This window comes from Rhamphochromis longiceps, linkage group LG12, assembly GCF_057381845.1.
Source record: "Rhamphochromis longiceps isolate RC_006_pf linkage group LG12, R_longiceps_female_GT1.1, whole genome shotgun sequence".
Classification (NCBI taxonomy): domain Eukaryota; kingdom Metazoa; phylum Chordata; class Actinopteri; order Cichliformes; family Cichlidae; genus Rhamphochromis; species Rhamphochromis longiceps.
Window position 1 is genome coordinate 30702491 of NC_140568.1, and position 26096 is coordinate 30728586.

Consider the following 26096-nt stretch of genomic DNA (forward strand, 5'->3'; position numbering starts at 1 on the left):
TCGAGACCCTCAAAGCACTTTACAATTCCACTATTCATTCACTCTCACATTCACACACTGGTGGAGGCAAGCTACAGTAACCAAAATATTAAAACCAGATAATTACAGGCTCATTGCTAGACCTTTGGTGTTGATAAATACAACACAGAAATACCTAGTAAAGTAGACTGGATGAACCATTGTATTGGCATTGATAAACAAAGGGGAAGATTGGGAAAAGACATTCAAATCTTTAATTTAAGAAAAAATAATTTATTAGCAGAGGTGTGGACTCGAGTCACATGACTTGGACTCGAGTCAGACTCGAGTCATTAATTTTATGACTTTAGACTTGACTTGAAATAATGTTCTAAGACTTGTGACTTGACTTGGACTTTTACACCAATGACTTGGGACTTGAATTGGACTTGAACCGGTTTACTTGAAAAGACTTGATATTTTACCCCAAATATAAAATTTAACATGCATATTATATAGAGATTGAAAATGTGACGTCATTCACGGGTAGAACCGCAAAGGATTCTGGGAACTCGTGGCAAGCGGTACTAGCGCACGCAGGCTTTCAATTGAAACCAGTCACACAGCGATAAAAAGAAACACAAAAATGTCAAGAAGCTGTTGTGTTATTAACTGCAATAGCTGGTCGCATGACAGCCACGGGAAGCCGACGGGTAAAGAGATCGGTTGTTATCGGATTACGTCGTTGAAGAGAAATTGTTCGAGCCATGTTTCCGAAGTAACAAAGATGCGACTGGATTGCAGCCATTCAAAGACCAATTATAACGTCCCAGAACACTCCAGCTCACAGGTTAGTCTGCTCCAAGCATTTACACAAAGGTCAGTCTGCTGTTGTAGTTAATGCGTCATTTTTCTTAACATAATTGGTGATATAGGTTACAAGCAAGTCTGGCGCTGAACAGAAATTGTCGCGCTATGCTCCTTTGTTTATTGTGCATAAATAGTGAATTGTCCTGACAGAATATTGTGTTTCGCTTCTGTTATTATGGTACATTGACAAAAACATGTACTTTTATTCACAGGGTAAAACAGTTGTTTTGTATCACTAATTGTCCAGTGCGATTACAGCATACAGTATTATTGTCACTGCTACATTTCTGTGATGCTACCAGAAATTATTTCCACTGCTAATTAACTACCGTTGAGCTCAAAGGTCCTATTAATAAACGGTTAACGAATGTGTATTTATGACGACGATTTGTGAGACTGGTAAACTTATGATACGTACGATGGTCTTTACTTTCTACACGGTGCATTTCAAGGTCCTGCACCCATCCGTCGGTAAACTGTACCTGGGCTTGTTGCAGTGACCTGAAGTTACTAAACTTCATGAGTGTGTGCACTCACTCCAAGAAGCGTATAATTATAAATATGCATATAAATATGCTACGATGAGATAGCTGACTTCATCTAACTAGCAAATGTTTTCCAGGCTACGTTGGTGATGCAGTTTTTTTTAAATTATATTTTTTTTAAAATATCATTTATTTATGTATGATATTTTTGTCATGCGATTTTAAAGCCGGTCCTACAAGCGCATCCAAGAATAACATGCAGCTTATCTCAGAACTGTCGGTGAAAATTATTCTTGGAGCTAGGTTTAATTGAGCTGCATTTTAAAGAGGTGCAATTTCACAATTTGTGTATATTTTCTAAGTTCACTATTTTGTCATGTGTTGAGAAAAACACAGATTTAAAAATTACATAGTCTAATATTTACATTTAGCATATAACTGCAACATGCTTTTTTTCGGGGGGTTTTTAAAGACTCGAAAGGACTTGAAATTCAAAATTTCAGACTTGTGACTTTACTTGGACTTTTACACCAGTGACTTGAGACTCGACTCTGACTTGCCTGACATTACTTGAGACTTGACTTGAGACTTGAGGATAAAGACTTGAGACTTACTTGAGACTTGCAAAACAATGACTTGGTCCCACCTCTGTTTATTAGTATACCAGCATATAGATATTTTTAATTGGATAGTGACATATCATGGTGAAATCAATGACAAGACAGTAATGAAGTAATACAAATTGATGTTTCAAATTGCTTTCAGGCTAATACCTTCAAAATTACAGTGTGACTCAAAATTATTTACCCCGATGTTTGAAACAATCCGTCTTGTTTGAAGGTTACATTGTATAAATTGGAGGTTTAGTTATAGAACTTTTTACTTGGAAACACTAGTTGATAGTTTCTGTAAAATAACTTTTTTTTAATATGCTAAATGTTAATAACGTAGTATTACATAATTAAATAATTGCTCAATTAATTACATGGTATTTACTGGCATTAATTCTTTATTATCAAATCACACTACCACTCTTACATTATTATTGATGTTGTTTTGCAGCGCTTGTATTTACACTCCTGAGAGCATCTTCCAGTTATAGATTTAGAGAATAATATACCTACCTCTTCTAGGAAGCGTGTTCAGCAAACTTTAAAAATTAATTGATTAACTTTGGCAGCTCTGTGTTTTGTGTTAGATCACTCAACTTTGACTATGATCCCAGGTTAAGCACATATGTGAGTAAAGACAGAAAGTCATTGTTAGTGGTGTGCCACGACTCACCATGGCATCTGGTAAATAATAAGCAAAGCTTCCAAAACCTGTCAAAGTGGATAAATATATTAATGTTAAAAAATGGCAGGAAACAAAAGAATATTTTTAATCTGTCATCTTCAAAGACAGTGTCAAAATGTGATATAAAATATTTTCAACTTGAATTTTCATTTATTGAAGCCTAGTGAATTTTTAAATGTAATTATTCAGCTGTAACGTGACAGTGGCAAAATGACAAGACACAGTTTACCGGTGGGCATTTGGTATTAGTTGGACAGACAGCATTAGACCATCCACTTTTAAGTAATTTTTTCATTAAATAAAAAATGCAACAGTTCATGGCAGAATCCTTTTTTCAGCAGATGCATAATATATTGTGTAATATTTAATGACCTCTTTTTTTTCTTATAGAGAGAATACATTATTTCTGCCATTAGTAGATAAAAATAAAAAATAAAAATTAGATTCACAGAAAATAAAATAAAATATTTTATTCTAAAAATAAATAATAGATCTGCAATCAAATCTCCACCTCTTTGCTTTTAGGTATATTGACAAATGAATGATCGTAAAAGTGCTCATGTTAAATACAAAAAAACTAGCAAACTAACAACTAACTACAATTCCAGTGTTTGTAAAACTGTAAACTTCCACAAATTGCCTTGCTATGCATTTTGATAGCAACTTTGTTAATGAGAAAATTAATTAGAGGGTCAGTCAGCTGGTTCAGCAGTAGCAGCAGGAGGAGTTAGAGAAAAGCTCAGGTTGTAGTAGAAGACCTGCCAGCAAGCACAGTCCATTATCTCAGTGAGTGACTCAGTTTTTGGAAACAGGTAATGCAGTTTCCCTCAACTCAGTTAACAGTCTCAGAGCTGTTAGCCAAACATGCTTACTGGAATAAGTCCCGGTTGTTTTCTTCCCTCTATAGTGATTCATACTGATTAATTTTTGAAACATGTGCTGCTAATCTTTGTTGTTCTTCTTACACAAACATACCTAATTCACACTTTCTTTCACACTTTTACAAAGACTGTGTTTTCTGCCACATGTTGCTTAAAAGACAGGTGAAGATTTAGTCAAGAGGACTACTTTTCTTTTTCTCATTACATGTGCATTTACACATGCCTCCAACACACACATAATTATGTTCAGTGAGCTGTAATCCATTAACTGACAAGAGCAGATTGATTTCTTAAAAGGTCTATTCAGTTACACACTGTTCCCAATCAGAGCAAATTGACAAATGTGGATAGCAAAGAGCAATTACCAATGATGGTTTAAACTTGTGTGTTACACAGTAGACCGGGAAATGTTAAATCCAACTGCAACCAAAAACTGCAATTTCATGAGTTGACTCCAAGAGTCTGATACTCCATAGAGGTCCATGTTTAAATGTGGTCATTATTTTGTATCTAGTTTTGTTGTAAGCCAATGTTTTATTTACATGTAATGTCATTGTGAATTGCAAGCATACATTGCAAAACCATAAGCTAGCAAGTGCTGGCATTAATGTATACAACCCCTCAGCTTTCTTTCATTATCCAGCTATGTTCACACAGTCTCCAAAGGAGAATAAGATCGTAACCAAAATTGCATACTGGAGGTTTCAGTTTGGATTCTTTTCTTTTGTTAATGGCCTGCAACAGAAAATAATAAATAAAATTAAAATAAAATAATTTTTAAAAGAAACAAGTGAAAGCCATTAGTTGTTAGAATGACTGACTGTATGTCTGATTCAGTCCTCAGGGAACAAAGGAAAGTACATACAAAATGAAAATGGAGAGGATTTTAAAATTAAATGAGGTTTGTTAATGCAGGTTTAGCATTTGAGCTATTTTTGTTGTACTTACTTCCATGGATATATTTTTGTAAAAGTGTTGTGATTTAATGAACTTGGTTGATATATTCTTTGTATCTTTTAAATATTTCATTTACCAGAAAACTTTATTAAAAGTATTAAAGACTTGAAAAAAATCACTCAGTATAAACACTAAACTCCTATAAATATATGAAAATGCTTTTGTTTGTAATTGCAATTTCCTCTAATTTAAGAAATTGTGGGGGGAAACATATATCAGCAGCCCAGTTTTCTAATTTTAATTAAACCTTAAAAACAGTCAAAATAAAGTTGCTAATTGTGCTGTAGGTCAAAATAGAAAAGTCTCTGTTATTTATAAATATAATAAAGAATTTACCAAATATAATTCTGGTCAGTTTTTCTGCGCCTTCTGCCTTTGCTTTCCATAGTTTTCCTATTTACTAAATAAGCAAAAAGTATTGAAACAGTATACTTTTGTATTTGAATTTACATTACTGGTAAAAAGATTCAGAACCACCAGGTTTTTCCAGTTTTTTATTGAAAATTATGTTTGATGTCTTATTGCACTGTGAAATGAAAGCACAGTGTATATATACAGGTATATGTATTAGAGATGGCACGATACCACTTTTTTATGTCCGATACCGATATCATAAATTTGGATATCTGCCGATACCGATATGAATCCGATATAGTGTTTTTTAATCAACAAAACTGTTTTTTAAATATCTTGCTGCATTTTGTATAAGTTCATACTCAAGTTTAAAACAACAACTACACTAAAGCTATTCTGTTATACCTGTATGCAAAAAAAATGTTTCATAGTTCAGCAATACTGATCAATCTAATAAACTTAAACCTACACCATCCTCCCTATTCTGGTATTTTAAAGAGTACTTAGCATAAATATTAAGCAACCTAACTAATAGGGTTCCAACTCCCAGCAACAACAAAAATAAATAAATAAAAAATAGGGACCCACCCCTCACGCTCCACCTCATGATGCTTAATCGACGTAATCAACCTTAATTTGATGCAGTGTGAAAAAAATGCACAGAAATCAATTATTTTTCAAGAAATATTAAATAGATTCAACATCTTTCTTCAACAGAATTGCAGACTGCACAGATGGTACCTTCCCAAAGGAAAAAGTACTATAGCTTACTAGGGTATATATATTAGACTTAATAGTTACTATATACAGTAATGGACTTCTATTCATTTTGCATCAAATTAAAACTTTGGGTGTCAGATAATTATTTATTAAAAGCTTGACATTTTAAATGAGAATAAGAAAGAAAAGTATGTCTTTGTGCCCCCCTTTTCCCTGTTAATGCCCTATCGGCCCCCCTGGCTAAACTTTGCTAGATCCGCCCCTGCACAGTTACCAGCGTCAGCTACGTAGAAAAAGATCCTGGAGTAGAAAGTAATAATAAATAAATTCTAACAACAGCTTATCAAGCTTAAACGTGCTTCTGTTGTTCAGCCGCTGGTTTCCTCTTTCTGGTGCAAAGTGGGCCAAAAGCAAACTAGAGACACGGACTCACGACAGAAAAGCTGATCAGCTGATCGTTAAGCAGTTTCATGATTGAAGTAGCAGCAAGAAGAGGCAGTCGCTCCATATATCGTTTGTTAAGCTTAACGCAGGAATGCTTTACAAACATTCAGAGATGGACTTACACACTTGCTTTACTTCTCTCGGGGATAACTTTGTCGGAGATGAAATGCCGGGTTGCTAGCGAAGCTCCAAATGCTATCCAGAGCACCGACAGGTCCCGCATGCCACAGCCGCTCTATCACGTGATGCATACTGCTCCAACGTGCTAACGTTCTGAGGTGAGTTACGGCGTATTGCAAGTTTTGTGAGGTGCTTTCGTGATATTTAATGGATCGGATTACATTTTTTATTTTTCTCCGATATCCGATCCAGTAATTTAGGTCAGTATCGGACCGATACCGATACGTAATATCTGATCGGTCCATCTCTAATATGTATATGTATATGTATATACACTCAACAAAAATATAAACGCAACACCTTTGTTACTGCTCCCATTCCCCATGGGATGGACGTAGAGACCTAAAATTCATTCCAGATACACAATATAACCATCCCTCCCAAACAGTGGTCACAAATCAGTCCAAATGTGTGGTAGTGGGCACATCTGCTATATTGAGATAATCCATCCCACCTCACAGGTGTGCCACATCAGGATGCTGATCTGACATCATGAGTAGTGCACAGGTGTACCTCAGACTGCCCACAACAAAAGGCCACCCTGGAATGTGCAGTTTTGTCTCACAGCAAAATGCCACAGATGCCACAAGCAATGAGGGAGCGTGCAATTGGCATGCTGACAGCAGGAATGTCAACCAGATCTGTCGCCCGTGCATTGAATGTTCATTTCTCAACCATAAGCCGTCTCCACAGGCGTTTCAGAGAATATGGCAGCACATCCAACCGGCCTCACAACCGCAGACCTCGTGTAACCACACCAGCCCAGGACCTCCACATCCAGCAGGTTCACCTCCAAGATCGTATGAGACCAGCCACCCAGACAGCTGCTGGAACAATTGGTTTGCACAACCAAACAATTTCTGCACAAACTGTCAGAAACCGTCTCAGGGACGCTCAACTGCATGCCCGTCGTCCTCATCGGGGTCTTTACCTGACTCCAGCTCGTCGCCGTAACAGACTTGTGTGGGCAAATGCTCACATTCGATGGCGTCTGGCACGTTGGAGAGGTGTGCGCTTCACAGATGAATCATGGTTCACATTGTTCAGGGCAGATGGCAGCTGAGAATGTCCCAGTTCTTGCATGGCCAGCATACTCACTGGACATGTCACCCATTGAGCATGTTCGGGATGTGCTTGACCGGCGTATACGACAGCGTGTACCAGTTCCCACGAATATCCAACAACCTCGCACAGCCATTGAAGTGGAGTGGACCAACATTCCACAGGCCACAATTGACAATCTGATAGACTCTATGCGACGATGTGTTGCACTGCATGAGGCAAATGGTGGTCACACCAGATACTGACCGGTTCTGGGACCCCAGACCCCCAATAGCGCAAAAAACTGCACATTCCAGGGTGGCCTTTTGTTGTGGGCAGTCTGAGGTACACCTGTGCACTACTCATGATGTCAGATCAGCATCCTGATGTGGCACACCTGTGAGGTGGGATGGATTATCTCAATATAGCAGATGTGCCCACTACCACACATTTGGACTGATTTGTGACCACTGTTTGGGAGGGATGGTTATATTGTGTATCTGGAATGAATTTTAGGTCTCTACGTCCATCCCATGGGGAATGGGAGCAGTAACAAAAGTGTTGCGTTTATATTTTTGTTGAGTGTATATATGTGTGTGTGTGTGTGTGTGTGTGTGTGTGTGTGTGTGTGTGTGTGTTTGGGTTTTTTTTCTATTTGAGAAATCAAAAACAGCATATAATTTTCAATATGATAATTTGCATTCAGTCAGATTTAATCTTGTATAAATGATTCAGCACACCAAAAGATATACAAGACAAATATAAGATATACAAAAGTGTAGAATGAGGTATACAAAAATATGATAGTTACTAAACACATCAGAATTGACCAAATAGTTATGATCTCTTGAGAAAATATAGCAGTTTACTATTCTATAATGAGTTTTACTAAACAGAGCACATGTACCCATTTAAATCTTCCTCTTTGTCTGGTAACAGTTGCTTGCCTTCATTCTTCAGTGCCAGATGTCTCTTTGGGTGGGACTGACAAGTAAGTACTGCTTGCTGTAAAAGTAACACTTTAAAGGTACTGTGCGATACTGAAAGTATGTACTACACATTACTTGTTACTTTAAAAAGTAATAAATTACTTGTGGCATCTTCAAATTAACTCCTTCATATGACAACCTTAAACAACCTATAAAGGTGTTAAGAGGTATGACCCAGTACTTCTTTTTTTCCATAAAAGGTAAAAACTTGTTCCTTTTTGTGGGTAATGCATTTGGTTGTTGTCATTTGTTCAAACTAAGCTTACTCTTATTTTAGTATTCTGGCAGCATTTCTTTCTTTTGGTCTGCTCTATTATCGTACGCTTCCCACCTTGTCTAAATCTAAAAGAGAAAAGTTGTTTTTCTGCTATCATATTCAGGAAAACAACACAGGGACTTAAAATATATGCCAGCTCTAATAAGCCTAAAACTTCATTCAGTCAGGAAACAGAAACATTAAAGAAATGAATCATATGTTTTAAAAAAGTTCTTTTTTCTTTTTTATGGTCAACAAGCTGTGGCAGTTTAGGAAGTACCTTTTCTATGAACACAGGCATATAATGAAAATCTAGGTTTAATAAAAATTGATTAGAATGGGGGGGAGCATTGGCTGCCACAGGTGCCTGGTGAAAAGAATATACTGGTAAGCACATAAACAGAATCTCTCTCTCCCTCATCCCTGTTTAATCAGACACAAGGTAATATCTTTTGGTTCAGATCACAGTGGATAGTTGAGCCCTGAGGGAATTTGGAAGACACAGATTTTCATTAAGGGGTATCTATCGAGATAAATCCTACCTGTGATACTGGCAAGTATTCCATTTTCTTCCCTGTTTGCTTGTTCCAGGTTGTGCATCTTTTAACAAAGATCCTATGTGTAACTTTGGATTGAGGCTGTATTTTCCCACCAATATTCTCAGTGCAAACACGGGTGCTTTTTATTATTGTGATTACTGGAAGATGAGAACATAGTCATTCCATATTACTTACATTTTATTTAGGCTTGCAGCATAATTAAAATCACACACTGTCTGTGTTTTAAATCAACACCAAACTCAGTTTTTATTTCATTAAGACCTTTCATTTGGGTTAATGAGTTATTCTTTCCAGTATTACAACACACAGCTGTTTGTAGTTAATCTAACCATTCATCTATTTATAGTCAGTACATAAAGTCTACAGTTTTCCTTATGGCAGTGTATTACACTCTTGGATCAGATGTCACTAGGGTTTTTTAGGAAGTGTACCAGAAAGATAAAGACACCTGTTACAGTTGTTTAGTTGCTCAGAACCCCCCCCCAAAACAAGCAGTAATAAGAGTGTCCATAATAACTTTTGGATAATATGCTAACTGTGTCTGTCATTAGATATGTTTTTTTTTTTTTAATTCTCTTTTGTATTTATATTTGGGCGTGTGGCATAATAATTATTATTAAATCAGCATCTTGAAAATTTACACCTCTTGTAAAAGAACAATAACTTCCTCTTACACACTGGCCTGGATTCAACTCTCAGATGATTAGAAACCAGTCCGTGTGTCATCGCAGGGAGTCCTCAACTTTTAAAAGCAATTATAAGAGCTGATTCGATTGAATGGCTATTACTGGTAGCTGTCTCAGCTCCATGTGCTAATAACAAATTACTCCTCTTCAAAAGTGATGAGCACAAGATGAGTATAGAACAGGATGATGCTCAAACACGTCATATAGCTTACTCTTCATGTTTCTTAAAGGTTGTACATGCTCCTCTAGTCAGCAGTTCACCCTCATGAAACTCCAAGTATTAATTAAAAGGGGAAATAGGTTTATGTAAGAGCTTGTGTGTGTGTGTGTGTGTGTGTGTGTGTGTGTGTGTGTGTGTGTGTGTGTGTGTGTGTGTGTGTGTGTGTGTCTGTCTGTCTGTCTGTCTGTGTGTATCAATAGACATGTCATGCTTCTAAATGATAAATCATCTTTTTTTCTTTTTGTCTTTGCCCTCCCTCTAATGAAACTACAAACCCATGCTGTGAAATAAATATAAACATGCACCCTTACAAACATGTCAACTCACAGAAATAGCACAGAGTATAAACTCCGGGCCTTCTCTGTCTGAGCGGATGCCAGCTCGTCCAAATTGGATCACAGTGTCTTCGAGGGGACTAGGTGTACAAGTATCAAAGAGATTGAAGGGCTGACAGCCAGCCAAATTAAAGCATTAAACCTTAGCATCCGTCTGGTTTCTGCACAGAGCGGGGCAGGAAAGGGGAGTGAGTGGGAGAGAGATTATAGAGGCGAGATTTAAGGGAGGGGACAGACAGGTGGTAGGGAGTGAGAAGAGAGAAAAACAGAACACAGCAGCATGAGATGAAGCGGAGGGAGAAGAAACAGAGAGGAAACCAGTGAGCAGGAGTGGGAGGCAAAAGGGAGAAGTGATCCGACAGCAGAGGGAGAGACAATGTCAATCCACAAAGGTCAGATAAAGGCAAAAGCTGTTACAGGAATGAAAGCACTGGGAATAAGAAATAATTGTCAGCCTAAATTATTATGTGTGACTCTGAACCCACAGGAAGTACATGTAGACACTCCATATTTACTATTTTGGAAACAACAAAGTAATTTGCTCTGATTTTTCCTGTGAAAAGTGCTTGAGGCAAGAATAAACAGATGAACAAGCCAAGCAAGTTTTGTGAAAAATATACTTTACATAGAGTAGGTTATTGTTTTTACATTTAATGCCACACAATTATATATATACATGAATAATAAATGTGTGTCTTGATGCATTCTCAACAACTCTGCAGTTACTGAGTCAGCAGAGTGTTGGCAATTTTGATGCAATATGCACCTTAACAACCCCCCCCCACCCTTAACTTTACTTTAATTTTATACACATTTGGCAGTGGGACTGAAAACACCTGATTTAAAAAGTGAAGAGGTGATAATGCTAATACATTTGTCTATCTATTGTATGTTGTAGCTTTGAAGTTTAGATTAGAATTAGAAATGTATTTTTGTGCTCTAACACGTACCTTCAGAATGAAATAAATATAGTAATACTTCCTTCAAAGTACAACTTGTGAAGTTGGGGGTGGGTTTGGCTACAAAGAAGTGTTTTTATTTATTTATTTTCCCAATTCAACATGCAGAGCAGTAAGTAGTCCACATATCGCACATATCCCTCATTTTAAGCCAATATAATGCTAGTACGTATCTATATTGGAAGTCCTGAAATTTCCACATGATATTGGTAGGGATCTGCCTATTAAATTATGTGTTCTCTAAGAACCAACCAATGGGCAAATCTGTTGTGAAAATTGATCTTGAATAATAGTCATTCACTCCTGAGTAACATCACCGTTTTCACAGGTTTGGAGTTCCAACAGACAGATACTTGTTCCTTAGATAACAGTATCTGGGTATGACAGCAGGAGATGCAAACCGCTTCAACACAATGACAGCAATAACAGCTTTTAGCGCTGTGCTGTCGAGTGGCACAAACAGCCGGGTGGAAACGGGACAACAGACAAACCACCACTGAGATTCAGACAGCTAGAAACACAAATGGATACTCATACACTGACACACAAACACACACATGCCAATTAGTGACAAACATTGTAATTGCATCTCATAAGGATAGCAAAGTCTCATTAAAAATGAAATGAAAAAGGCCTACATCCACCATACTGTGTACACACAGACAACAGCAAATGTCTTTTTTTTGGTGCTTCATTTCTTAAAAATTAATTTGAATTTGATGTGTTTACCAAAACACTGATTGCTTTAATGAGCGGCACATTGTTGAGTGGTTGTTTGTGTGACCCCCCTGATGAAAACTAATTGACTTTGAGTCTAAAACTTTGATTAGAAATGTTGTCTTAGTAGAACATTCCTCTGTCAGAAGAGAATTGAGAGCCATTTCAGTTACGCTATGAGTTTTACACCTATATTGTTTATGTACTTTATAAAAAAATCTTTCCTTGTTGCTTTTAATGAAGTGAACAGAAACTGGGAAAATAGAGAAGGAAATTGATTGCTTAATTACGAATATGCTATGAACGCAAAGCAATTAACAAAAGCAATCTTTCTCTCTCACACACATTCACACACAACTTCAGCATTGCTTAATAATGTAGCTATAAATAGTTTTATATAAATTATTTTCATTCTGCTTAACTGGTCAAAGAGGGCATTAGGGTCTCTTTTTGCATATTTAATTAAATTGAATTCAAAATAAAATAATAAGTTATAATAAAAACTAAAATGACATTTTAAAGATTGCATTGCAGATATAAACCCATGGTGTCAAAAATAGTAAATATGATATTCATATCCTGTTAATCAAGTTTATTTAATTTTATTCTATTCATATAGCACCAGTGGACAGCAACAGGTTTCTCAGGATGCTTTATATTATAAGGTAAAAACCCTAATATATCAGACTGCAATGACCCCAACCCTAAGATGATCCTCTTTGAGCAAGCGCTTAGTGACAGTGGGGAGAACGAACTCCCTTTAAACTAGAAGGGTCCTCTGGAAGCAGCAGCCTCAGTGATGGGCACCCATCTGCCATGTTGAGGGTGTGAGAGGAAATTCAATTTCAAAATCCTAGGTGATTTCAAACTTGGGTGTCCACATTGCCTGCTCACCTATCTGGTGAGGTGATGACAATACCCCACCAGCCCGAGAGGTAAACAGAAAACATCTCCTTCCTTCAAGAATCGCAAATAAGCCTAAAGTTGACAACAACAGGCTGTGGTAGCGCGATGGTAAAGTGGAAACAACCACATTATAATGGTAACACAAGTTTGGTGCTTTGCAAGGATCTGTACAGACAACATGCAAATACAAAGCTAGGCAACAACCCAGGCTGATTTTAAAGCTGAATGCATGTTGACCCCAGCTTAGCAGCCAGACCTTCAACTTCAACAGGCAACAACAGGCAGTGATGGGCAGGAAAGCGTCTAGCCTCCATTTCTCCCTGTTCATGTTTCTAAAGTAGAATCGTTGGGCTGGTTTTCATCTTTGCTTTGAGTAAACAGAAAGCAGAAGTTCCACCTTCGTGAAAGCATCTCCAAAAACAAAATACGAAAAGACAAAAAAAAAAGTAGAATTTGGATTAAATACATGACAAATACGGTCACTCCACACACTGTGGTGATGATGGCAGTTTTGATGATGATGTAGGTGTTACTGGTATGGTATATATTAAAAAATAAGCAAACAAACAGTTTACTCACATAAACTTTTATGTAATCCACTACACGCTCTATATGTTTTAGCTCCAGACACCCAAAGTAAATTTTAGTAGTTGTCTTATTATGTTCAAAGTTAAATAAGACTTTTCTGTCATATTCTTGCATTGACAGTCTACCTAATACTAGGGATGGGTATCATTTAGGTTTTATCCGATACCAGTACCAAACTGGTACTTTTGAAATGGTGCCGGTGCTTAATCAATGGAAAAAACACAAACTTTGTCCAAAAACCTCTCATGTTTAGCTGTTTTCCACTTTTTCTTTGGTCATTTTAACTTTTTTGGCCAGGGTGAAGGGAGTATCTGCCATCAAACAAGAAGACAGCCGCATGTAACTGCGACGGTGTTTGCTAGTTCACCTTACATGCATTAATGTAATAACGTGGTTAGCCTACTCAACGTAAATTACACACGAACAACATTAAGCTACTCACGCAGGGAAGAACGGCTGCTGCTGCCATCATCATCCGTCATCATTTCTGCTACACTGGCAGGGCTAGGGGCCAGGACTCTCCTCTTTGGGTTCTTGGGGGATGTTGCTAACTCCGGGTCAGATAACAGGCAACCCACGCGCAGTAGATGTGCGCGGTGTGAGGTCTCGCAGCAAGCTATCAAATACGGCGCATTTCTCGGCTTCTAACAAAATGCTATACGTCGCCAGGTGTTTCATCAGATTCGAGGTGTTACCTCCTTTGCACAGTATCAGCTTGACCCTAGAACACTATCGCTATAAATAGTAACACGATCACTAATGCCGGGTGATTTTTACCCGATATAATATAACCAATGAAAAGTAATCAAATATATCAAAATATGACAACACATGACAAATTAGATTGGTCTTCTTTTACTTTCAACTGTGCCATGTCTAACAAAATGAAAAATAAAACTCCTAAAACAAAATAATGACTCTGGAAAGCTGGTCTTTGGCCCACCCATTCCTGGGACATTTGAGACTTCCCTGGTGATGGCACAGGCTCCTCGACACGCAAACAGCTGCAGGAGAGAGAAATCATGTAAATGTATTTTCTCGGGTGTAAATCACCCAGCGATAGTGTTCTAGGGTTAAAGCACTTGTTGCAGGCTGCTGAGTTTGCATCTTTTGCTGTGAAGTACAGCCAGACTTTGACCGCTTCTCCTTGGGCATTTTTAATCTGTAGCTCTGCTCTAAAAGAACGTGCGTACCTGGGCCCGCCTACTATGCTTGCAAAGGTAAAATGATTGGCTGGAATCCAAAGTGTATGACATCTCAAGAAAAAAAAAAAAGCACCGAAATGTGCGCTGCTTTACAGTCTGGTTACTACCGTTTATGTCAGAACCTGTGCCATAATGGCACCAGACACCGGTACCCCCTACCTAATACTAGCACACAAGTGCACATGCATACATGTCCCTTACGCCACTCATTTAACTCTGACAATCAAGGTCAGCGTCTTTTTGAGAGTGAAATATTTGTGCCATGTTTTCTATATTGCATTATCTAGAGAGAGTGGGAAAAAATGGCTCAGATCAAGGCCTTGACAGACTAAACGTGGCAGTTTGTGCAAGATTTATTTCTTTTTTTTAAAGCAGTTATTGCAGTCATGATCACAATTTTACATTGCAATCGTTAAAGGATAAAGTAGAGGGCTGCTTTAAAAAAAATCTATATTTATCAAACACAACTACAGTGGAGGACCCCAAAAATCACAAAGCATGTCTGTTTGTTAATGTTTTCACGCTGTGTGATTGACTATAAACATTTCCTCATTCAATTATGGATCAACAGAGTGACAGCAGAAGGGGCTTTACTGAGTACTTTGAACAGATTCTGCTGTCGCTTTTCAACTTGAAATACATCAGTCCCTTGCTCCTGGCTTCTCTCTAGGCCTTCACAGGGGGCCTGCCATCTGTCATGTGGTGCACGCATGTCATACACACGGTGTCCACAGTATATGAGCAGCGATGCACACAAACACACCAATATAAAGAAATTCCTGGGAACAAGCATGCAGTGGCATAAGCGATCACACACAAAAACCAGCAAACTCATGCTCACGTGCACGCACTGTTTCCTCCCTCTGAACTCATTCATTCTTGTTACAGCAACATAAGAGTTATCAAGCATCCTGTCAGGGGAATGGGAGAGAGAAATACAGTGGGGGAGAATGACAAAGAAAGGATGGCATGGCTTTGGCTGCAGTGTAGCTCTTGTATATTTATCTCAATTAGATTTTCTGGGACACTGTGTATACATAGGGTTTATTCCACCAGTTATTGTGCGTTTCAGTTTGTATTAGTAGATATCAAGATATTTGTTGGACTAGATATGTTGTTCCGCTGTAGTTTAGAAAAACACTGCAGTGGAGTGAAGATTGGAAATGTTGGTGTCTTTTTTTGACTGGATGTCTGCAGTTTACCTTTCTTACCTCACAGTAGTCCATTTTTTTCTTCTCATGATTTCTATGCAGAAGCCCAAAAAACTGCTCTATTGCCTATTTTCCAGTGTAGAGTTTATTTACTTCAGTTCCATATGCTTTGTTTTAAGTGTTTGACAGTGTGTGCAACTGTATCCAAATACAATGGGAAACCATCATATGGAGCACAAACTCTTCTCTCTCTCTCTCGCTCCTCTGGATCTGTCAGTAATCCGGTGCCGCTGCACTTGAATCTCTATTTTTCTCCGAGCTGTATCTTTTGCTGTCTTTGTTCTCCAATTCCTCTTTCTCTGTCTCTTCACATCTCTATTTATGTGTTTCTCAGTCTTTGCCATAACCTCATATGTGCTAGGATCTATTAGCCTCTCTTCCCCCCCCCCCTCACTCTCTCACGTATACACTTCTCTGTCAGTTTTCTTTCCTTCCCCTCCCCTCCCTTCCTCCATCGAGATCATCTGTAAAATAAAAGGTGAATATAGCCTTTAGCTAGGTACTAGCACTTCAAAGCCCTCTCATTTTCCCTCTCTCTTTTCATCATTGGAAGGTTGAGTACTGTTATAAACCCACATAACCTTTTCACCACATGGCCCTTGTCTCTGTCTGATCTCTTATCGATGCCAATTTTATCTCAAGTGTGAAGGAGCTACTGTACATTCAGTTTGAATATACAGTATATGGCTATGACTTAAACCTTCTGTTCCAAGTATGTCTAAGGCTTCCTAATTACATCTACTTCTCCAGAAACACAAAAATGCAATGTGTGTGAGCATGTAACAGGGAAGCCTGAGGATTTGAGTACCAGCTGCATATGCATATTTGTGTATATGAGTACCTCCCTTTGAAACTGTTGGTGCTCCTTGTATTTCAGCCTGGCCTCTCAGCAGTTTTGAGGAGTACTCTCAAAAACTGGACATGAATTGTTAAAATTTTCATGTCAGTGAGAGTGAATTTATAGGTAATGAATTATAATAGGGAGCATATTTCGCGTCAGGAATAGTATTTTTGTCGAGGGATATGTCACCATGACAACCAGGAAAACAAAGTTTTAAAAGACATGGCAAGCTGTATTTTAACCTAAAGCGTAAGCCACAAATTTGTAATGCATTACGTTAACCAAATGATATTTGCAATTAATAACATATTTTAAAAAAATATGTGAAAAAGCTGTGAGGTGTATGATTCAAAACTTGAGTCTCCAGGATGAAAGTCAAGACAGCCTACTCCACCACCATCGCTCACAACTACCAGACTTTTTCTTGCATCTTGATCAGCACATGTAAGAGCTGAGTGTTGAGAAATTCTGTTCAAGGACATAAAATAATGTTGGGAAATTCATGCCAAAGACTCGAGGAATAAAAAAGAAAGAAAATTGGTGTCCAAAATCACACTCCAGTAGATTAAACCTTGTGACTATATCACAAACTGTTGTTAGACTGAGTTGTGTAGTTGTAGGTAGGATAATCAGTGTTATTAATTTCTTTGTGTTTTGCAAGTTATGTCTAATCAGTGTATTTTTTTTTTGTTCTTCTAGGCTGATTGCACTACTGGGGGGAAATATAAATCCATGTAGAAAAAAAAACTGATCAAGTTTATTTTGGCGTTGTTGACCATATGCTTGATTTATTGTTTTCTTGTATCTTCTAATTTACTTTGTCTTTGATAACTTCAAACTTGACACTGTACGATTTTTCCAACAAAAAGTTTAAATTAGTTATATAAACTGTCATTGCCGTAGGCAAAGACTGCACAGCCAGACAAAGAAACATAGGTGCTACGTGGGCTATGCATCACATGGTGCAAAGCACTCCAGTGAATAATCAAATAAGCAAGAATGATATAAGATCCTTCTGGGAACTCATTTCACCTTTTGGGTTGAAAAATGGTATAGCTGCTATTTTGTCTAAGTTTGAAATGTCATTGCAATATTAGAGAGCCAGAAAAGAGAATAGTTGATGCTGTACTGACTACTGCTGCTTGGAAAAGACAGTAAGGAGGTGGAAGAACACAAGACACTTGCTGGCATGTTGCACTGGATGGGTGCCTGGAAGAAAGGGGCTACAGATCCCTACACAGTCTTGTTGCCAGTACCAGGATTTTTAGGCATGATACAAGCAGCTATGGTCAGCTAGTATACAGTTACTCTGTCAGTGCGCATTTGCGTGTGAGTGTATGTCACCCCAACTGACTCACTGTATTGCTTATGGATGCTGGAGAGATCCATCCTTTCTTTCTCTATTTGTTGTGTTTAACACCTATAGAAATAAATATCATATCATTGTTCGATGGGATCATCAGCATTAGCAGTGGTTACTTAGACACCTACAGATACCTCTATACTCTGATCCCTTCATCACAGTCCACCCACCCTTTACCTCTCTTTCTTTTCACTTTAGCAAACTAAGTAGCTACTGAAGATATGCAAAGATGTAGCTAATTTTGAGCACATTTAAACAAGGCAGCTATCTACCTTCACTTCCATTAATTTTCTATTATTTTAGGCAATTAGCAAATGGCTTAATTATAAATATATTAATCAAAAAATAAGGTATTGTCTCTGGTTTTAAAGGATCTTGATATCTTTTTCTTAATGACTTTTTTATGAAACTGAAGTGCTCAATTAATGAATTTTGGATAATCAATCAACCCTTCCCTTCACATTTTTATTAACTGCTCTCTGTCGTTTCCTATAATATCTCCATCTGTGGGTATGCAATCCCTTTCTTTCTTACTGAAGTAACTCTGATAGAGTCGTGTATCATTATGGAGTTCTCCATATTTCATCTCTCTGCGGTTCCCTCCTTCCTTTCATCACCTTCACCATCTCCCTTTACTGCCCTATGATTTGCATTTGTCTCCGTCTTACTCAACAAGCCTTGATACCTACTTTATTTCCCTGAGCTTTTTACTGTAATGCATGCTTTGAAAACATCTCAATCCAGCTTTTCATTTGTCCTCCCATTTATTTTTAATTCTCCTTTTCTACTCGTTTGCTAATGTTGCTCTCACGATTCATCAATGTATTTACTGTCTTCCAAATCTATGTACACAGCTGCAGATAATTAAGTTTTTTCATGCTGGCTCAGGCACAGGGAAAGGCACCAATAGCATTGGGAAATCCCTCACTGGTAAATGGTGTAAACACTGCTAAATATTTTGTTTGATATACAGTATGTCACTAATGTGTTAGATAAACACCATCAGATCAGCCTGTTTGCGCAATCCGTGTGTAAAATACCAAAGAGACACATATTCACCCACTCAGAAATCAGAAAATCTTGTTTCCTATAAATAATACAGTTCTGGATTGGGTCAATCTGTTACAGGTAAATGAACATACCCAAGCTCCCCATCTCATGCCAGTTATTGCCAAATGATGACAAAGTGAACTGATTGAAATGCAGTTCCTGTAGCTATTTTGTCAAAATCTGATCAGACTTTCTTTTTTTCTTTCTTTCCAGTGAAACGTTTCACTTTCTTTCTTTCCAGTGAAACGTTTCACTTTTGGAGAGTAATGATTGTGTACAAGCGTATTACACATTTAAAAATAATAGTAATATGAAAAAAAAAACCTTTCCCCCTACATGTTCACATGATAGATCCACTAGATTAAGGAAGTGTTGGGGAAAAAAGAAAACGACACACATCTGTCCTAGCGAAGTAATAGCAGTAAAAGCCCAAAGGCTGTAAACAGAAGAGCTGTGGATTTTCCCAGGGGACACGTTCATCTCCTTGACTTTACAATAGATTGAGCCGGGGCACAAAGATATATATGGCGTCAGGTTTGTCTGAATGGATTGAGGGTGGATGAGCGAATAGCCAAAGGAAAGAAGAGATGAGAAAAAGGATAAACTGTCAACCCATGGGCCACTATACCCACACCACATATGCCCATAGTTTATTTTGATTCTGTACTTTCTCTTGTGAGCACACACACACAGTAAATCTGTGACAGGATTTTAGTCAGCTAGGAGTAAAATAAACACTGCTAACATTAAAGGATGCAGTGAGGAGCAGAAGAGGAGGATGAAATGAGGATCAGGATAGATAAGGGATGGAAAAGGGAGAGGGAAAGCTGGGGACTTTCAGAGAGGCAAACAAAAAACCAAAGCAATAAAGAGGTGAAGAGTCAAAAGAGTGAAGAAGCAAGGATAGGTGAATGTTTATGTTACCATGAGGGTAAACAAGAGATGATGGAGAAAGCGGCTGGTGAGTGAAGATGTTGCGAAAGATTGGGAGGTGAAAATCGAAAGATTCTGAAGGAGGAATGTTAGATAGGATGTGGCACAGGAAAGCAGATGATTCCAAACTGAGGACACTGTATAGTATTCTGCAGTGCTGTAAGGCACTTAAAATAAAAATCACTGCAAGACTGTGACTCTGAAATGATTGGGGCTGAAAGGTAAGCACTCAGAGGGGCTGTTTTGAACAAGAAGGGAGATAACAGGGGAGTGGGTTGAGAGGGTAGGAGGTAGAGGTATATTTGATAGCACTAGAGGCCTAACAGGAAGGAATAAGAAGTGAAGTAAGCACACACAAAGTGTCTCATTGCTGAGGAGAATTTAGGAAGCGGAGCACAAAAAGTCTCTGGCAAAAGTGACATATTTTGAATAGATATATTTATGAGTCCTTATGTTTTCTAATAGCGTTTTACATCACGGCAACACTGTTACTACTCTGCTACCATATATCTGTTTAATTATACTCTTGTGAGCACACACACACACACACACACAATAACACACAATAAAAATTAATTCACTGGCAGGCACTGAGAAGCATCAAATAGCGAGCAAGTATCACATTTCGCACTGTGTCTTTTTTCCTTGTGTAGATATTGTCTAAAAGAAATCACTCTTGACTGTGGGTTGACATAAGACAAATGGATTTTTGAGGATTACTATTTGCTGAAAACTGAAAGTTATGCTAATTCAATGGAAATCACATAGGTGGTAGATGCTGAAAGAAGAGTGGTGAATTTTAACAGGGGATGAAGTAGCCACTAGAGAAGAAGGGCATGGGGTGCATTTTAATTGGATTTAAAGAACAATTGAGTTGCTGGATTGATGAGTGGATGAATGGAGAAAAGGAACAAAAAAAAAAACTTCCCACAATTATCTCCTGTACATGTTTCAGGTAATGGAAAACAAAGTAAAGGAATTAGTTTTTAGACCAAATGAGAGGAAAAAGAAAATAGAGCACGGCTGTGGTAAAGAGGCACTTATCTGGCATCCTCATAAAAACTAGGAACTAAAATCTGGGTTCATTATACAGTTCACTTCAAGTTGAATTTGTGAGAGGCAGGAGAAGAGTAGAGGAGTTACAAAAGAGAGCAAGGTGGAAGGATGAGTGGAGTGAAATTAAGGGTTATTTTGCAAAAATAAGAGAAGAGGGAACGTAGGAAAAGTGGCATGTTAGGAATTTCATTGCAAATAAAAAAAGAAGAAAAAACTGTGAGACAGATACTGAAATAAAAGGGGACGGCTTATTCATCTGGTGAGTGTGATAACAGTGAATGCAGCCACTGGATGAATATAGTGGTAAAGGGTACTGAGGGAGAAATGAGGAGAGAAATGAGGAGAGGAGCGCAGATAGAGTTACAGACAAGACAAAAAGAGCCTGGATGAAAGAGAGGATGTATACATCTCCAGGGCACAAAGACTAGAGCTGAATAGATGATGTTAAATGTGACAAGATGAAGGGACCAAAGGGGGTCCATTAAATGTTAATGGGAACAGGGTAGACGGTCGAGAGGCTACCCGGGGCAAGAATAAGAACAGATTGTGTTTGTGAGAAATCATTGGTCTGGTATTTTCAGCAACAGGAAGTGCCAGAAGTCTAAAGAACCTACAGTGATAAATTTCTAAAGAAACAGAGTCGAAAAGGGCACGTTATCTTTTACTCATTCTACCCCCCTGAGCACATTAATTCAAGTGCAAATTCCCTGAAGGAGCGTATATCAGCAAACTACGATTCCACACATCCACGCAGGCGCTCACAGAGGCATTTACAGTATAGAGCAGAGCATATTTTCAGCCTGCCAGCTCTGTGACTAAGCATCTCTCCCTGCCACTCAGTGCTTAGTCGTGTATGGCACTGTGCATGGCAGCAGTTTGGAACTGTGGACCTTCAAACAATACATGTAACAATATACGGACACAAGTAGGTCATTCAAACACACACTCACACACTAAACACAGAGATACACTTCTGGCTAGGACAGTGCTTTGTGAGCTTGCAGGACTTCCTATTTGTCTATGAATTTCTGATCAAACCAGCCACTTTCTTTTGATTACACACTCATCTTACAGCCAGGGGATACATGGTTTTTCATTCAACCACTCTTCTGCTGAAAACAAACTAAGTCCTCCCTGTTGCTGGAAGTATAATCATAACCTAATGAATAAATAATACAATATCTGTTTGCTAGGTGTTTTTGTTTTTGCTGCTGAATAGAGACACTTGGGAGATTTGTGAGGAGACTCCCCCTTACACAATGGCAGTCTTTTTTAATATCTTTGTTGCATTGTAGATCATAGATTAAGAGGACTGTTATATTAGAGATAATATGCTAATGTTAACTACACTTTCCCCTTATTTAACATAAAATAGTTCCACAGAGAGGCAGAGGCTGTGCTTTAGGGAGAGAGAGACTCTAAATTTCTTGTGTTTATTGGTTCTCTTCAGGTATTGATTTCCTTGCTTCCTATCCATCTGTCTTTCGCTGTTGTTTCCATCCTTCAGACACTGGGTCACAGAATCTGGAGGACAGTGTGTCAGTGTGATAAAGTCTGTATGGTGTGTGTCAGTGTGTGGTGGAAGGAGAGCTGCTTTGAGAGACACAGCTAGAAGAATCGGTCACACCTGGACGCAGGTGAAGTGCTTGCAGTTCATTTATTCTGACAGACCAACAAGCAGGAGACAGTGCTCAATAACATGCTCTGCTGCAAACAACTCATGTAAAATGCACGCTGACATACAAACATAAAAACGTCTGCATATAAACATTAAGTGGATGGGACAGAGTGTATACTTGATTTATGTAGTGTGTGTTTTTGCAATGGTACTGAAAAGCAGACGAGGCTAATAAAACCCCCATGGCCAAGCACCTGAAGTTGTAGAGAGACACCTGTGTTTAGGAATGACTGATATTTACATCTCTCACATGAACACCTCTCCATAGCTGTTTGTCAGGTCTTAGCTGCTTTAGGGAGACTGAATCCGGCATCATTTATCATGCATCACTGCCCACACAGGGGTGGGGCGTTTGCGTGCGTGGGTTGGCGATGATGTTGGGTTGTGAGTGTGGTTTGGTGGTGGTTGTAGTTCATGATGATACGTCAAGAATTCCAAATAGCAATACTTTCTATTTTTTGCCTACGCCATGGCTCACAATATGAAGTGCTTTGAAGTAACTATTGTTTTAATTTGGCAGTCTAGAAATAGAAGTTAATCGGATTGGATTGAACCGAATTGAACTGAAATACAGATCTATCATTTACTCTTAAAACATTGTTCATCCCTACAGCTTAACATCGTACCAGTAGCTCTAGCTCCTTCTCATGTTCATTCATTAAACTGTTGCCTACATCAGAGTGATGTAAACTTGGGTTGGGTTAATCCAACGAGCCCTTTAAGTTATTAGCAAAAAGTATTAATGAGGCTAATGCTTAGAAGCCCCCCACAGACTTAAGGATGTGTGATGTAGAGGGGATGAGGGCACTAATTCTCCAAAGTGCCCCAATAACTAATGGATTAGCAAAGCTTTCCATTAGCCAAAGCCTTGATCGTGCTAGGCTAATGTGCTGTTTCTAGACTGGAACAATGCAGCTAGTTAAAAAAAAAGTTAGTTAGCATGCCAGCTATAATACACATGTACAGACTTGAGTAATTTCCCTAGATGTCCTCAGCCCAAAAATCAATCTCAGTGCCAGTTTTATTTAAATAGCACAATCCATTTCACGTGAGCTATGAAAAATAAAAACATTAAAACTATGGCAAAAATAAGAGAAAACAAAAAAACACGACAAAAACTAAAAAATAGAAATTAACATGCACACAAACTCACACAGTTATTAACTGTAAGCTACTTAGAATAAAAAGGTTTCAAGTCTATTTTTGAATGTAGACACAGTTGCAATTGACCTCAGGTCAGCGGGCAGCTTGTTCCAAAGAAGAAGACCACAGTAAGTGAAAGCACCTTCAGCACACTTAGATCTAATTCTGGGAACTGTCTTACGATCCTCAGCCGATGACCTGAGGAGTCTAGTTGGGTTATAGACACTGAGCAAGTCAGAGATGTACTGAGGGTCCAAACCATTGAGTGCTTTATGAACTCAAAGAAAGATTTTAAAGGCGATTCCGTAATGAACTGGGAGCCAGTGACGTGACTTCATCACTCGGGTTACATGTTCAACTATTCAGAGACATGTAGGCTCACTCGCACAGGTCTAACAACCCTGTGATAGGCCCAGGTGCAGATATTTTTCAGGCCCTTACTGCCACATCATATTGAGCAAACACACATCATATACTCTTTCCTCCTCTTTCACACAGACACACAAACACAGGCTGCATTTACTAGCATGTGAGCTGCATATTCCTAGATTTTATACTGTGCATTTAGACATTTGAACATTTTATTTACACTGCCTTTGACATAGTATTTTATTCTATTCTATTGTTTTTTCTTAATTTTTGCTGCTCTTAATTTCGTACTGTCCACTTTCTGCCGTGACCAAGCAAATCTTATCTCTCTCATCTCTTAAAAAACATTGGCCTTTGGTTCACAAGATCTGACCATCTGACTGTCTTTGCTCACTTGCTCACTAGACATGACTGGACTTACCTGTGCTCAAACATTAGGTTCCTGGTAGATCGATTCTGGGCTCAATGATTTTTAAGAATAGAGGCTGTGACTAAGCAGCATGGTGAGAGTTTGTGAAGTTTAATCATATATTGTTAGAGTTTAATTAATTCCTCAAAAGTGGACTTGAACAATGGGCAGTGAGACTGAAACTGTATTAGCTTCTACACATTAATCATCTACATCAATGCAGAATGAAATGGTTTTTTGGAAAAAACCCTTCAGCTATTGCTAAAAAGGAAAATTGCTTCCAACAATGTTTTTGCCAGTTAATTACAAAAAGGGTTTGCGTTCATATATTTAAAGTTATTGCTCATAAAATCAGATCAGTGTCCTGGAACTGCTTGAGTGACAACTTCAGCCAGTCAGTCAACTTCAAGTCAAACTGTTTTTGAGCAGACCATCCCTCATACGTATTTAATCTTCTGTGTTAACTTTTTTGTTTATAATTTCAGACAAATAAAGAGTGACATGAATTTGGTTTTAGGGTGACTGTAACATCTCGTAAATAAATAAGGCCAGTGATGCTTGAACTAACGTGAATTAATTAAACTTGATTTAATTAAACAAACTGAATTAAACTACAAAACGAAATTAATCAGACAGCACGCTATGCATCAGTAAAACACGCATGCACACAAATCTACAGGCACACATACTAATTTCTCCTGATTTGAGACTTCATCCTCACCTCTTTGAACACTTTGAAATCCAACTCATTAGGTTGTTTTTGTGCAACCAGCTGACACGGTATTCATTGTCATATTGTATAGGTCACATGTTACACACACACACACACACACTTGCACACATGCAGTGCTTTATTCTGCCCTCTCAGCACGATGATTCTGTCTCCTCGAGCTTCTCTTTTTCTAAAACTTTTTTTCTTTTCACTTTCTTTCTTTGGCTTTATTTTTGCAGTGTCAACAGATTACTCCCTGTGGCATTACACAGGCTGACTGTGTGTGTTTTAGATTGTGCTAACTTGCTTTTATACATTGCCATTTCACAGTTTGTGTGTCTGCATCTCTGTTTGTGTTGCTATACTGTCTTTGAACAGTCTTTCACCGCTCTTTGTTTTTCTCAGTAAATCTGTGACAGGATTTTAGTCAGCTAGGAGTAAAATAAACACTGCTAACATTAAAGGATGCAGTGAGGAGCAGAAGAGGAGGATGAAATGAGGATCAGGATAGATAAGGGATGGAAAAGGGAGAGGGAAAGCTGGGGACTTTCAGAGAGGCAAACAAAAAACCAAAGCAATAAAGAGGTGAAGAGTCAAAAGAGTGAAGAAGCAAGGATAGGTGAATGTTTATGTTACCATGAGGGTAAACAAGAGATGATGGAGAAAGCGGCTGGTGAGTGAAGATGTTGCGAAAGATTGGGAGGTGAAAATCGAAAGATTCTGA

At 38.3% G+C, this 26096-nt stretch overlaps 2 protein-coding genes across 3 annotated transcripts in view; one reads left to right on the forward strand and one right to left on the reverse strand.

The window, feature by feature from the left end:
- The window catches only part of grid2 (glutamate receptor, ionotropic, delta 2), a 548960-nt gene that overhangs the window by 274807 nt on the left and 248057 nt on the right, over positions 1-26096 (forward strand). The gene's annotated exons all lie outside the window — the stretch shown is intronic.
- LOC146657577 (uncharacterized) overlaps positions 1-26096 on the reverse strand; it is a 96905-nt gene that overhangs the window by 1844 nt on the left and 68965 nt on the right. Inside the window, exon 3 of one of the 2 annotated variants that reach the window (XM_085425770.1) lies at positions 2598-2635. The exons of the other annotated variant lie outside the window; for it this stretch is intronic. Within the exon in view, the coding sequence (XP_085281896.1) occupies positions 2598-2635 (38 nt within the window). The remainder of the gene's footprint in view (positions 1-2597; positions 2636-26096) is intronic. 2 annotated transcript variants of the gene reach the window in all.